General features: G+C 44.3%; 1 protein-coding gene across 1 annotated transcript in view; it reads right to left on the bottom strand.

The window, feature by feature from the left end:
* Nucleotides 1-903: 903 nt before the first annotated feature.
* Nucleotides 904-14,122, bottom strand: part of AQP9 (aquaporin 9) — a 39,952-nt gene continuing 26,733 nt past the window's right edge. Inside the window, exons 3-6 of the mRNA XM_081151587.1 lie at nt 11,388-11,525; nt 10,473-10,591; nt 7,337-7,554; nt 904-2,815 (exon numbers count right to left, since the gene is read on the bottom strand). Of these exons, the coding sequence (XP_081007713.1) occupies nt 2,641-2,815; nt 7,337-7,554; nt 10,473-10,591; nt 11,388-11,525 (650 nt within the window). The 3' untranslated portion in view covers nt 904-2,640. The remainder of the gene's footprint in view (nt 2,816-7,336; nt 7,555-10,472; nt 10,592-11,387; nt 11,526-14,122) is intronic.

Raw genomic sequence — 14,122 nt, 5'->3', positions numbered from 1 at the left:
CCTTACAGACCTTCTCTTGAGTAAGAACCGGGTGCAGGCAAACCCACGGGGAAGGTGGGGGAGGGGAGGACTTGAATGCGAGCACCTGGAACAAGAGGGCTTTTCCCCATTAAAAAAAAACTTCCTGGGGTTGGTTTCCATAAGTGAACATTTCCTCTTCGTAATCCTAGTCATTAATCACCAACTAGTGTATAACGAACACCTGCGCGGATCATACTCCACAATCCAACCTGAAAACCCAAACTTTGGGTTGTCTCGTCCCTCTAATAATTATAACCCACCCCCAGGGGCTGCGACTGACTTGTTTGTCATCTCTGTTTTTGGCAGAACTTGAATCAGGGAGTAGGCTTTCGATGTCTTCTCTTACTCCTCTCCTCACCTTTTCTCGAATCCAGGGTCTCTCGACCTCCACACTATAGACATTTGGGGCTGCATAATTCTTTACTGCAGGGCTGTCCCATGCATTGTAGGATGTTTAGTAGTATCCCTGACCTCTACCCACCAGAAGCCTGTAACACCCCTTCCCCAGTTATGACAACCAACTATGTCTCTAGACATTGCCAAATGTCCCCTTGCGAGGGTGGTGTGTGGGAGTGGGAAGGGAGCAAAACTGCCCCCCGTTGGGAACCACCGCTCTCTAACCCATGAGGATCCCAAGACTGAGAACCCTACCAGGAATCAGCTGGCCCCCACCAGTCTCAGCTCTGAAAGAAACCGTAGGCCCATGTCATTTACCAAGTCAATGCGCTCAACCCTGGCTGCACGTCAGAATCACCCGAGACAATATGAATGACCAACTGGGCATTACCATTCTTTCAAAGCTCCTCAGAAGATCTCAGTTTGTAGACAGGATAGACCATCTCTGTACTAAGTGTACTTAGCAGTCTTAATACTTCTAGAAACTCAAACAGAAAATGACAGTTTTATTTTAAGATAAAAAAAATCCATATGTCGGTAGATTATAGAACACAGGCCACTGGAGATACTTCACATTTGCATTTTGTTGATCTGTTATCACAGAGCAATTGGAAAACTGGATCCCTCTGGGAATTCTGGGCTTTTTAACAGTTTGACTGAAGGTACATCGCTTGATGTAGAGCAATTTCTCTGGTGTTTGTAACCCAGAGAGTCTTTTTACCAAAAAACATCAATTATAGAAGTTTAAAGGGAAGAGCCTAAGGAGAAGGAAGTTTCCTGAATGTAATGTTTGGGATTGGCAAGGAGGGAAGATCGAGACTGAGCAATATCAACGGTGGCTTTGGGAACGAGGCCTAGTAATGATTTTCAGCAGATGAAAAATATGATCAAACTGCAAGCTTTTTCCTATGTTAATGCTTTACAACAGCAGGAATAAAAGCAGACAATGAAGGTCTTTTACCTTAGGATCCAGGAGAATTATGCCCAGAAGGTGTACATATTCTGGCAGCTGCCAATCCCACTTCTTCTGGCTGGCCAGTAAGGGCTGGACAAGATTCTCATCTAGTTATCGATCTTCTGAAAGGTGTAGGACACATGAGAAGATGTTCAGCTTCCCACCTGACCTAGGACACTCACTTAGCTTCCCTGAGATTGTGTTTCCTTATCTGAAAAATGGGCAGCAGGGTGTTTACCTCAGAAAGTCCCAATGAAGCTTAAATTAGATAATATGTGTGCAAGTACGTTGTATACTGTTAAGCCCAATAGGTATGCTATTTCCAGGGATCTTCCATCCTGAAGATTATACCAGACCAGGAGCCAGTGGCTTTCCATTTTGGCTTCCAGGGCATGTGTAGAATAATGGATGAGTGCAGTCATTGACTTAACTTGTCAAATGTCTGTCCTCAAGTGGGCAATTAGGAAAAGACATTTGAGCTAAAAATACAGAGTGATGTATTTTTCATGACTGAGGTTATGACTATATTGTAGGTTATTACATACTAAAGACCAGGAAATTAATTGGTGCCCTCTAAAAATGCAAAGAGCAAGAGATTAATCTGATAAATGGTTTCCATTAAAAAAATTCCATTTGGTTTCCCAAATTTATCTTGTCTCCTGAGGTTTCTGAATGCCATGGTGTCCTTCTCCTATGCTTTCTAGCTGCATCCTACTGCTTCCTACATCCCTGGGTTTGGAGAATATCAGTATTTCTAGAGTAATACTGGCATCGCAAAACAATAGCATTAACCCTTTAGTTACCTAATTCACGGATATGTTAACTGAAACCACTGCTTTTTCTTTCAATTGAGTTTTGGTTGATATTCAGAATGTAACCTTTATGGGTTTGAAAATAAGGCTTTTGGTGATGCTGTTTCATACAGATAATGCAGTTGAGACCATCCAAATAAGTCCATGGTCAAAGTCCCAAGTTATTAGTGTTCACCCAACAATAAAAATTCACATGAAAGAATGAAATAAACAGGGCGGAGAGAAGGCTGTTTCAGGGGACAGTCCATGCTACTGGGGGGGGGTGGGAGCTCGTAGAGAAGACGTCAGTGTTTTCAAAACTTCATTCAGATGCTTTTCCAATCAGATGTCCCAAATGGCTAGCAGAGAACGTTGGGCAGGTCCACCCCAGTCTTATGAAAACATAGACACCTCAGGCCATCTTTCCTGAAGAGAACATCAGCTCAGCGCACTGTAAACCTAGAACTGAGCACCCTGCTACATTATCACACTGAGTTCATGTTTCTCTGGTTTGTCATCAGTTGATTCTGCCTCGAAGTCTGGGTCCGAGTCTGGGTGGTGAATTTCAATGATAAGAACATAGACGAGGCCTCCAATGGCAGCACCAATCATAGGGGCCACGACAGGAATCCACCAGAAGTTATTTCCAGCTCTGAAATCAAACAAGGAATTAGTGATACATCACTTGGCCTTTCTCCTGGCACTACTGCTAGTTATTCACTAACCAGCTAGTCTTTCTCATGCTTATGGCTCCCTTTTCATGCGGCAAGAGCTAAGTATAAGGGCACTCACCACAGCTTGGCAGCCTGGACTCTCCAACACACCTGACTTCAGATGATCCATTCCATTGGCCTCTTAGCACTTATGAGAGAATGTGTCCCATCTATTTTCCTTTCAGAAAATATAGTCCTACAGTAAGTAGTATGGTCAACATTGAGGGCATCTAGCAAAAGTTCAGGTTGATATTCAGGAGTTTACTTCGCTCATCCTGAAATAACGGGTCCTGAAGATTATGAGTGGGAAGATGTGGAGAGATCCCTGGACATCATTGGTGTGTGAGGCCACCACAAAATAATCAGGAATATTCATCAATGAAAACGAATTTAAAAAATAGGAGGTAGAATATGAGTTATGTACTAAATATAATTTAATTCAGTGCTTATTTTTTGAGGTCACAGCTTGAAGTTATTCTCTGATAAGGCTGTTGTGCCGTGACTCCCTCTCCCCTCCAGAAATCTTCAATGTCAGTACGTTGTATGAAAGGTGGAGTTCTGTGGAAAAGCCTGTCTTTGTGAATTGTCACCATCGTTTTTGGAGACAGGAAATCCATTTAAAGAACTCAGTAGAAAGGATTATAAATACCCAGAAGCAAGCAAAACTATACAATATATTGTTTAGGGATATATGCATTTGAGATAAAACTCTTTAAAAGCAGGGACATGATGAATAAAAAAATTTCAGGATGCTGTGGAGGAGGCAGGGGAAACAAGGGGAGCCCACTGATGCACTTGAGGATTTCATAGTGATCTGTCTAAGGGAAGGATTCGTGGCTGTGCCTTTTATCATTATGCTTAATAACTACACATAGGGTCTTTTGCTTTGTATCAAATTTTGATGAGAAAAGATAATGAAGGAAATAAGCACAAACAAGAGGCCTGTCCTAGGATTCACGGGACCTAGTTCTAATCTCAGGATAGTCTAGAAGGTCTCTGGGCAAGTCTCCTCCTCTCTGAGACCTGTGCTTCCATCCACACGGTGGTCCCTTCCACTTGGATAGCTCAAGCCCCCCTTAGATCATCAATGCGGGCTCCCGGGACCAGCCCTGAGCCTGAGCCCAGAAGCCACAAGGTGTCGCTCTTACCGCGTGGGAGAGAGGACGCGGCGCCTCCCTTCCCGCAGCGCCCATTCCTAGTCCCCAAATCCGCAGGGAAGTTTCTGTGAGAGGCACAGGGGCTTTAAAGAAGTAGGAGGTCCTTCTTTTCCTTTCCTCCACCATTATTTTATAGCGAATCTCTCACTGTAATTTAACAGATTGGGATCCAAGATATCTGCCAGGACACACGTCCTCCTTTCCCTGGATGGACCCCCATCCTTCTATCAGAGCTGATGGCCTTGTGCCAGGGTCACAAGTCATAAATGGACGGGCTCAGATGTGCTTCCCTGCCTGGCCAAGTCTTACATGTACAGGGTCATTTGCACCCTCTAATGTTGGGGATGCCAGGAAAATGTCTGTGGTAATTGCTTAAGGTACCATCATCAGGGATACATTCCTTTGGGTAAACTTTTCAAAAAGTAACACTACCCCTGAGATCCTTCATAAACATCTTAATGTGAATTCATGGAGAGAACCTGGATAGGAAGCATCCTAATACTTACAGGAGAAGCAAGAGTCAGCCAGGGTCTGTTGATTCTTGCTCTCGTCTGGCCTGGTGCCCCACTTCTTGGTCAGCCCCCCGGCTTGCCGTACAGGGGCACGTGAGGATCTGAGGAGAAGGCGTTCTTGGCTTTCTCTGAGGGTGTGGGTTCAAGCTAGGATGTCCACTGAGGTGCTTACCTTGGATACAGAACCTTGAAAGGGTGGGAAGCTTTTTCCTAACTGGTTTCTGCTCCCTCTACTCTCTTCTTTTAAATCCATTTTAGTTTATGATGCCAGATTAATTTTGCTAAATTAAAATTCCAAACATGTCAAACTTCTGCCCTAAATCATTTGCTGCTCCCCATCACCTACAGAATAGGGAGTAGCAAAACCCCCCAATTTTTTATTCTGGGAGTCTAGAACCTCTATGGTCGGTCAGTAATTGCCCTTTCCAACCTTCCTCATGCAGCCTTCCGGCCAGGCTGGATCACTAGTCATTTTAACATTCTGTGTGTACAAGATCCTTTCCAACTGAATTATGCTTGAAAATATCCCATTTAAACATTCCAGATACTACAAAGTGCCCCTCATTTCACCCCTGTAATTCCTAACTTTGGAGCTGCAATCCTTCTCTCAACTCCTGGAGGTACTTAGTCAGATCTCTTCTGTGGCACCTGGCAGCCTCCACCTTGTGTAAGAGCCTGTGCCAAAGCCTCTCCGAAAGGGAACATAACGCCGTGAAGGGCAGCAACTGGGTCTTACCATCTTCAGCACAGGGCCTTGAATAAGAGGTTGGGTGGCTTAATGGACGGGTAAGTGACTGATAAATGACTGCATGAGGGGAAAGACCCTGATGCTAAAAAGGGACATGGAGCTCAGAGCCTGGCATTTGGTGACTCAGCGTTCTCCCACAGGCATGGTCTCCTACCATGTACTTAGCAAAGCAAAGAGAGAACAGGCAAGATCTCTACTTGTTTTAGAACCAGCATACTTGTAGAGCTTTGAGTGAATCACCAAGTAGGGCTCAAAGGGAGGCCAGGTCACCTTGGGCATCTGTGTTTTAGGGGTCTGTGTGAAGCTAACAGAGGTGGGGGGGGGCAGTGGTCTCCTAGAGTGAAGCTCAGGAACATGGGATTAGAGGAAACTCCTGGGCTAGTTCTGGGCTCTGGGAATACGGAGATCTTTAGGACTTGTGTTTTGATTTCTCTTTTGGAGGAACACAGAGTTCTTTTCAGTTGGGGACATTGTGTTCAACCTTCTCACATTCTAGTGGTGATCATTCTGGAACAGAGCTCCGTAACTGTGGCACTCTCGGCATTTTGGGCGGAATAATTCTTTGTTGTGGAGATCTGTCCTGGGTATTATAGGATGCATAGCAGTATCCTGGTATCCTAGCCTCTGCCTACTAGATGCCAATAACAACTTCTGCCCCTCCCCTCCCCAGTTATGACAACCAGACATTGCCAAATGTCCTTGGGGACAAAATGTCTCTGGTTGAGAATCACTGCTCTAGAAATTCATTAGATTCTCCTTGTAACCTCATCTCCTAGGACATGTATGGCACACAGCATTCTTCCACTCCTTTGTTCAGTAACTTTCATTGAGACTTTCTATGTGCCAGGCTGTGTTTTAGTCACTGTGGACACAGTGGTGAAGAAGCTGTTGAGGTTCCTGTCCTTGTGGTGCTTACGCTCTAGTAGCTCTCAGTGCTGTCTGTGGTGGTGATAGGAATGCTGTCAGTTATTTTAATAGCTTGTTTCTCCTACTTGTGAAACAAGACTAACTCTCACTTAAAGTCATCACAGGGGTATGACTATATGCGCAGGTCAGCACTTAGGGACACTCAAGCCCTTTGTTCTCACAGCAAACATTAAACGAAACCTTGTTCTCACACGTTTTTCCTACTTCTCTGTCTTCATGTTAGAGGCCTGTTTCCTGATGAACCCAAGTAAGTTCCTTTCTTGTAGGGAGATGTGATGAGTGGATGGATGGGCCACTGTGACTTTATGGGGTTGGGGTGAAGTGGGAAGGAAGTAATGGGCAAAGTTTGTTCTGAGAGCTTGGTACTAACAGTTGGCATATTTCCTCAGCACATTCAGAGGCTAAAAGCACAGGATCTTGCCATTTCCTGTGCACAGGTTCTCTTTATCTCTGTTCTGCCAGGAATTTTTTTACTCATACCTGAAGTCCTGACTCAGCTCGTTCTTCAGTGGCGCCTTTCTCAACTTTCCCAAGCAGAGCTAGTCATTCCTCAAAACTTTGTTGTACAGGTTGTGCAGAGCACTTATCACATTGCTCAAGGTTAGTGACTTGGCTAATTTTGAAATGTCCTTGCCTAGCTCAATGACCACAGCATAGTGTTCAGTGAAGATCTGTTGAATGAATGAACGAATGAAGCGTAGCTGGCATGGTTCACTAGAAAGAGCTCTGTAGTAGTATCAAAAGATGTAAATTCTAGCCCAACTTTGTCACAAAGTGAATCTGTAAACAAGTTATACAATCAAAATATTCACATAAAACCATGCACCAATTATATATAGGACAGGACTACCTCTTTGGAATCCGGCCCCCCCTCACTGTCTCTGTGCCTGCCTGCCTGTTTCCTTTTCTCACACACACACACACACACACACACACACACACAGCCCCACCATGTCACAATCACCAGTCAGACATTCCATACTTATGACCAGAGTATGCACTTGACCTCCACCTTCCCGTCTGCACTCTCCTGGATCCCAGTTCCAAGCACAGCCCTCCCTGATAAAGCACAGCACGAACCTTTCTCTCCCCTCTCCCCTCACCATTGCTACTTACGTGAAGACCTCAAACCCCCATCCTGCCAAAGCAGTAAACAGTCTGGGACTCAGGTCTCGAGCTGGATTCATGGCACAGCCACTGTTTAGTCCCAAAGAGGAAGAAATGACAATAATCAGGAGGCCGATGACAATGGGCTCTAGGCCTTTGGGGACTCCCAAGTTTCTGGAGTCAAAGATGGCAAAGACAATCATGAGGAGGAACATGGTGGACACTACCTGAGAAAGGAGGAAACGCGCAAGGGGGTCAGCTTATAATCTGCCAGTTGGCCCACCTCAAAACTCATCCCTTCTTGTTAAATACAAGCCTAGTGGTAACCACCATACACTGGGTGAGTGCACCGTGCCAGGCACTCTTCTTACCACAGCGATCTCCAATGTGGTGCTGATATTCTCCTTTACAGGCTAGTTACCTGGCCAAGGTTATGCACTTAGTAGTGGTGAGGTGTGGACCCAGAGAGTTAGGCTCCAGAGACTGTCGTCTTTACTACAGTCTGCTGCTGAACTACTACTCGGTTAAACAGAAAGACAAACTGCAGGCCGGAAAAATGAACAAACAGGCTCATTCAAATTGGCAAGACAAATAATGTGAGATATCAATAGGGACATGGGCAAAGGAAATGAACAGAAAAATTCATTAAAGAAAAGTAGAATTAAGAAACAAGTAAGTGGGAAAAACTGATTTGTAATGAAAAGAAATGCAAATGATACCAAATGTTAGGGAAATGATAGCAATTCTCACAGGCGTTTCCAAGAGAACTAAACATGTACCAGACTTCTGAAAAGAAACTCAGCAGCAATAAAGCAATATGAATTTTTAAAAAACCTACAAAATTATTTATTCAGTTTGACCCCACTGGATATTTGAGAACCATACCATGAAAATAATCTAAAATATGGAAAAATCATAAAACAGATATGCTCACTTTACCATTAGAGTTGACCCTTGAGTAACATGGGTTTTCAACTGCATGGGTCTATTTATATGTGGATTTTTTTCAGTAAACACTGTAAATGTACTTTCTTTTTGTGTGTGATTTCCTCAATAAGATTTTCTCTGGTTTAAGAACATAAAATACATATAACAGAAAATATGTATTAATCAACTATTTATGTTATTGGTAAGGCTTCCAGGCAACAGTAGGATATTAGTAGTTAATTTCTGGGGGGTTAAAATTTATCCAAGGATTTTCAACTGCATGGGGTTGGTGGCCCTAACCCCCACGTTGTTCAAGGGTTAACTGTATTTATAGTACTGAAAAACTGGAGGCCACCTAAGTACACATCAGTAGGGAAAGGGCTATATTAGCAGTGCCCATTTTATAATCTATTATACAGCCATTAAGAACAACAAATATAAAAGCTAAGGGGTATCATTTAAAAATGCTTCTGATATTAAGTAAAAGAGTTGTATGTGCATTATAGTTTACATTAAAAACATGCATAAAAGAAAACTTCTAAGAGAATATACAAAAAGTGACAACAGGTTTTCTGAAGTGAGGGCTTTTAGCTTGTGTCTTCTCCACTCTTTGTTTTCTAAACTTTCCAAACTACTATTTTACTTTAACAGCTAAATGACAGCGACTATTTGTGGAACACTTATTGTGTCCCAGGTATTTTCTATGCTTTATCTCATTTGAGCTTCAGAATGACCTCTGAGATAAATCCTGCTATTATTCTGTTTGCAGGTGAGAAAACCTGGGTAGAATGAGGTTAAGAAACTTGCCTTGGGGCCCATCGCTCATAAGCAGAAGAATCAGGAGAAGACCCAGACAACTGATTTTAGAGTTTAAGCTCTTCATCATTTCATCTGCTTTCTGAATTAATATTATAAGAATCTGTGTTCAAAGAGACATGTTCTCCCGAGAGCTCTCTTCTCTGGAAACCCTGTCTCTCTCCCCCAGGCAGAGTAGAAGCTTTTGCTTCTGGGCTCCTGTTGCTTTCTGACTTTACTTCTATCCCTGTGTTCTCACCTGCGAGAGAGGGATTTGCTACTTGTCAGAGAACCAGGCTTTGTATTCCCTGAACAAGGAACAGCATGGAACTGTGCCTGGCTCAGCAGGTGCCAGCAATGTTTATTAGGCAAAGGAATGATTGTCTGTTAGTTAAATTACGGAATATGCTTGAACGATATTTAGAGTGAAACAATTTAGTAATCTTGAGATATGGTGACCCAGAGATGTCCTGGGGCCAGCGTACTCTCCAGAGGGGAAGGAGGAGAGCATAGCTGGAGGACTCGGTGGAGGGAGGCTGTCTCTGTGGGAAAGTTACAGGGGCTGGAGGCTTCACTTTGCCACATTCTCAGAACAGATCAAGGGTACAGGAAGGTGGCTGTGGGTCCAGATCACAGGGAACAGAGAGACTGGCCTTTTTAGTGCAAGCCAAGGTTTGAGCGAGAAAGTCAGTGGAAAGGGCCTGAATTCACAAGAAGTCGCTAAAGCTCCTTCAACAGCTCTGGACTAAATGCCATCTTCTTCATTATATGATAAACTGGGCTTGAATTGGATGGAAAGTAGAATCCTTGAGAAACCCTTGAATTGATATTGAAATGTCTTTTCTTGTGGTCTCTACATTTAGATCATGTGCACAAAAGAGGCACAATAGCTAAGCAAATCCCATTCACCCCTACAGAGGTTGAAATGTTTAGTCTTCCACTACTTTCTGGAACTCAACTGGTATGAACAAGTGTATATATTAAGGAGGAACTAGAAAACTCTTAATGGTATCAACTTCAACAAATGCAAAAATTTGTCAAGAAAGCTTGGGTGCTGCCCGGCCGGCGTGGCTCAGCGGTTGAGCATCCACCTAGGATCCAGGAGACAGTGGTTCGATTCCCGGTCAGGGCACATGCCTGGGTTGCGGGCTTGATCCCCAATAGGGGGCGTGCAGGAGGCAGCCGATCAATGACTCTCTTATTATTGATGTTTCTATCTCTCTCTCTCCCTTTCCCTTCCTCTCTGAAATAAAGATATATATATTTTTTTTTTTAAAAAAAGAAAGCTTGGGTGCTGCCTAGTGGCCTCTGACTTTGGAAACACAGCTTTTCCTTTCTGATAGGCCCACAGTGCTCTGATGCAGTCCCCTGATCAAATCCTGTCCTTTCATCAAAATTAGCTCTCTGTTGAATGGCCACTTACTTGGTCTGCAAATGCATTCGTCAGAGACAGATATGGAGCTGGGTATGTTGCAAAAATGTGTGCTGTTGCATTTTCTCCCACGATGAGCAGTTTTCCACCAGCAAAGGACATAAGTCCATCTATGGAAGACAGAGTTCCAGCATGTTAGTGTTCTCTGGGAAGGGCTGAGGGTGGTCTATGCCAGAGCCTGTGTTAACCAAGCGCAGTCAAACACTCAGGTTTAGTTTGGCAGATCCATACTGTTTGCCTTTCTTCACTTTATAGAATAGTGGTTTCAGAGAAGTCACAGGATGGTGGGTCAAGGATAGAAAGCCCTGGCTGCCCTCAATGGTTCACTCTCAACTTGAGCCAGATCCTTAGCCAGTGGGTCCCAGAAACAATCTTCTTTTGGGAGAATTGTTGGAATTTTTGAGATTGAGTGAAGGCCAATGTGGAACCTGGTCTACTCTAGGCAGAATTCATAATTCTAACATCAGCCCACAATTTGAGGGTGGCACGGTATAGTGAAGTTGCCCTGGGAACAAGGGAGACAGTGGTCCCCACAGAGCCAGTGCTGACCCCAGCTCTCTGCTACCACAGTCCAGCTCCCTCATTTTTTCAGAGGAGGAAACCGAGACCAGTAAGGTCTGATGACTTAAGTTACTTATGTTGTGCATGTCACATTGCAGCAGTGGTTGAGACTAAATACACGTTTTCTTTAAGTTCTGCTCCCTCTTTTAAGTTGTGACCATTTTAAGTTGTGAATTTTCCCTAATGATAATGTTGGCCCCATTATTTAGAACTGAGAGCTCTTCGAGTTGCCTGTCAATAGTAGGGTGCTTCCTGTTCTTGCCTTATTGCATCTCTTCCAAGTAATTCTGACATTCATATTAGGCCCAGCTCCCCCTCACCTCTGGACTCAGGGGCCTTACTCACCATAGTAAATGCCAAAGAGGATTGCGGACCCTACAAAGGCTCCCAAGAACTGGGCTGCCACATAAAAAGGCAATTTGAACCATTTCATCCGTCCAAAGAGACACATTGCAAAAGACACAGCTGGGTTGATGTGGCCCCCTGCAAGGAAGATAAGATGGATAGGGACGTTAGCGGGCAGATCAGGGAGAATTATTCTAAGGAAAACCTTATTCAGAGACCTTGGGCAGAGTAGGTAGAGGTCAGTATGTGAGGACACAGAGTCGAGTGTGTGTGTGTGTGTGTGTGTATGGTGTGTGTGTCTGTTGTGTGTGTGTGTTGAATGTGTGTGTGTGTGGGGGGGAGATAGAGAGATTGAGTTGGGAGGAAGAGAGGACTAATAATCCTCATGGCATCATTAGACATTCTTTAGGATGTTTAGTTTTTGATATAGAAAGAAACTTATACTCAAATGGCTCATTTTCTGTCTATCTACCTGGCATCTATCTGGCATCTATCTACTGAGTTTTCTCTATCTATAAAGCACTAACCCCAAAGAGACTGATGTGAACTGTTAACTTCAATATATATATTTTAAAAGTCAATAGGCTTAGACTTCAATACACTCAGTCCATGACCAGAGGATATAAAAACAACCTTGGAACTGGAAAAGAGGGAGCATTTTAGATCTTATTCCCCGCATGTCATCAGTTTGGCTCAAATAAACTCATAAATTTTCTTTTAAACCTGAAAAGAGATATCTCTTTAAGGGGAAATGTCCCTTGGTTGGTGGGCTGTGCCCCTCACTGAGGTAAGGAGCTCGGTTTACACAGAGGTGATCACAGTGTCTGAGTGGATTCTCTGCAGTTCTGCTGCATAAACAATATTTTTCTCTCACACAGAGATGTAGCAGCGCTCTGTTACCCCCACCTAAACCATGGCTGGAGAAATCAGCCTCCCTGATCTTCCTCTCACCACAAGATCAGACAGAGCTTGCTCTGGTAAGTCACTAATATCCGCAGCCGGCTTCGCTGGTAACAGCAACGTTCACTGAACACTCTCCAGATGCTGTCACAGGGGTATTACATGCACTTGGTCTTCGAAAGAACCCGGTGAGATGGGTATGCTCCAGTTAACTGGTGAGTAAACTGAGGCACAGAACTAAAGTAACTTTCTTAAGGCCACATGGTTAACAAGTGGTAGAACTAGAATTCAAGTCCAGGTTTATCTGAATGCTAGAGCCCATGTTCTGTGTTCTATCACTTTCAGACCTTCACCAAGTTTGCGAAGGCTTCTCTGCCTTAGTGGGCAGGGAAAAATAAAATGAACGTGAGTGTATGGGCTCACTTCCTACAGACAAAAATTGTCCTTTTGAAGAGTACAGATGACATTTTGTGTGAAGGGGAATTAAAGTTACTGTCAATGGGACCACATGAAAATGTGGACATTCAGGTTGTAGAAATAGTTGTAAACAAGAGTGGTGATGATGACGACGATGATGATGATGATGATTAGGATGATATCTCGACATCTGACCCTCCACAGCACCTGTAGGTGAGCTTGTTTTTGGGAGCCCTCCCTGTGAAGAAAGCCATGCTTTTCCTGAGTCTCTAAGCCAAGGTGGGTTTGCAGCAGAGAGGGGTCCTTTCTACACCTGCCCCTGCCACGCAGGGGCTAATACGAGCAAGAAAATGCCAATAATACCAAAGCCCAGGTGATTTCCACAAGCCTACAAACATGTCACCTGTCTTGTTTTAAATCCAAGAGTTACAATTCTTGAGACCAGCAGGAGTACAGTACACCAGGAAAGCTGGAAACAGGGGTAGGAGCCGGGAGCACACAGGGTGGTGGAAAGTTCCTGAAGCCAGCCCTGTTCCCCTCCCCCAGGGGCAGGTTGGAGAGTAGCCGGCACACAGCCAGCCCAGAGGGACCCACTGTGAAAGGACCAGGTGCACAAGAAATCACCTCCAAACAAAGGTGCCTCCCCTCAGATGGGTCCAAAATAAAACTTCCCATATGAGGCTTTTGCTTTTTAGTCCCTCATAAGCACCTGAGGCAGGAACTATTATTCACTTTGGACTTCACGTGCTGCAAGGCAATTAATAGGTGTTCAACATATGAAAGGTGAGCCCTGGCCGGATGGCTCAGTTGGTTGGAATGTTGCCTGTACATCAAGGGGTTGGGGGTTCGATTCCCGGTCAGGGCACTTACCCAGGTTTCGGGTTTGATCCCCGGTTGGGGGAGGGGGGCGAGTATGGGAGGCAACCAATCAGTTTCTCTTTCACATTCATGTCTCTCTCTCTCCCTTCCTCTCTTTTGGAAAAAAAAAAAAAAAAATCAATAAAAACATATCCTTGGGTGAGGTTTGAAAAAAAAGATATAGGGGCAAGTGTGGGGTAGAAGGGGGTCGATGGGGAAATAAAGGGGACATTTGAAATACTTTCAACGATAAAGGTAAATTAAAAAGAAGAAAGAAAGAGAAAGGGAAGGATATAAAAGCTGAAGAAATAGTCAGAGGCCTTTATCCAGAGAGCTCAGACTACAAGGATCTACAGAGTGGGAAGATTGCGGGTCTGAGAGGGTGCTTTGCAAAGCAATGGGGACAGTTTCTCCCTGTGGAGAGGAGTGGTCACTCTGGCTTAGCCAAAGGACAGGGCAGAGCAGTGTCCTGGAAAGAACAGGAGAGCCAGAGTCAGAGAGTGCCGCATGCAACCTGGCCCTGCCAAGGCTGTTGCGACGATCAGATTATTCACAGTAAG

The sequence above is a fragment of the Miniopterus schreibersii genome (assembly GCF_964146895.1).
Source record: "Miniopterus schreibersii genome assembly, chromosome: 1".
NCBI lineage: Eukaryota > Metazoa > Chordata > Mammalia > Chiroptera > Miniopteridae > Miniopterus > Miniopterus schreibersii.
The sequence above is the reverse complement of the archived record's forward strand: the minus strand, read 5'-3'. Positions and strand labels throughout refer to the sequence as shown.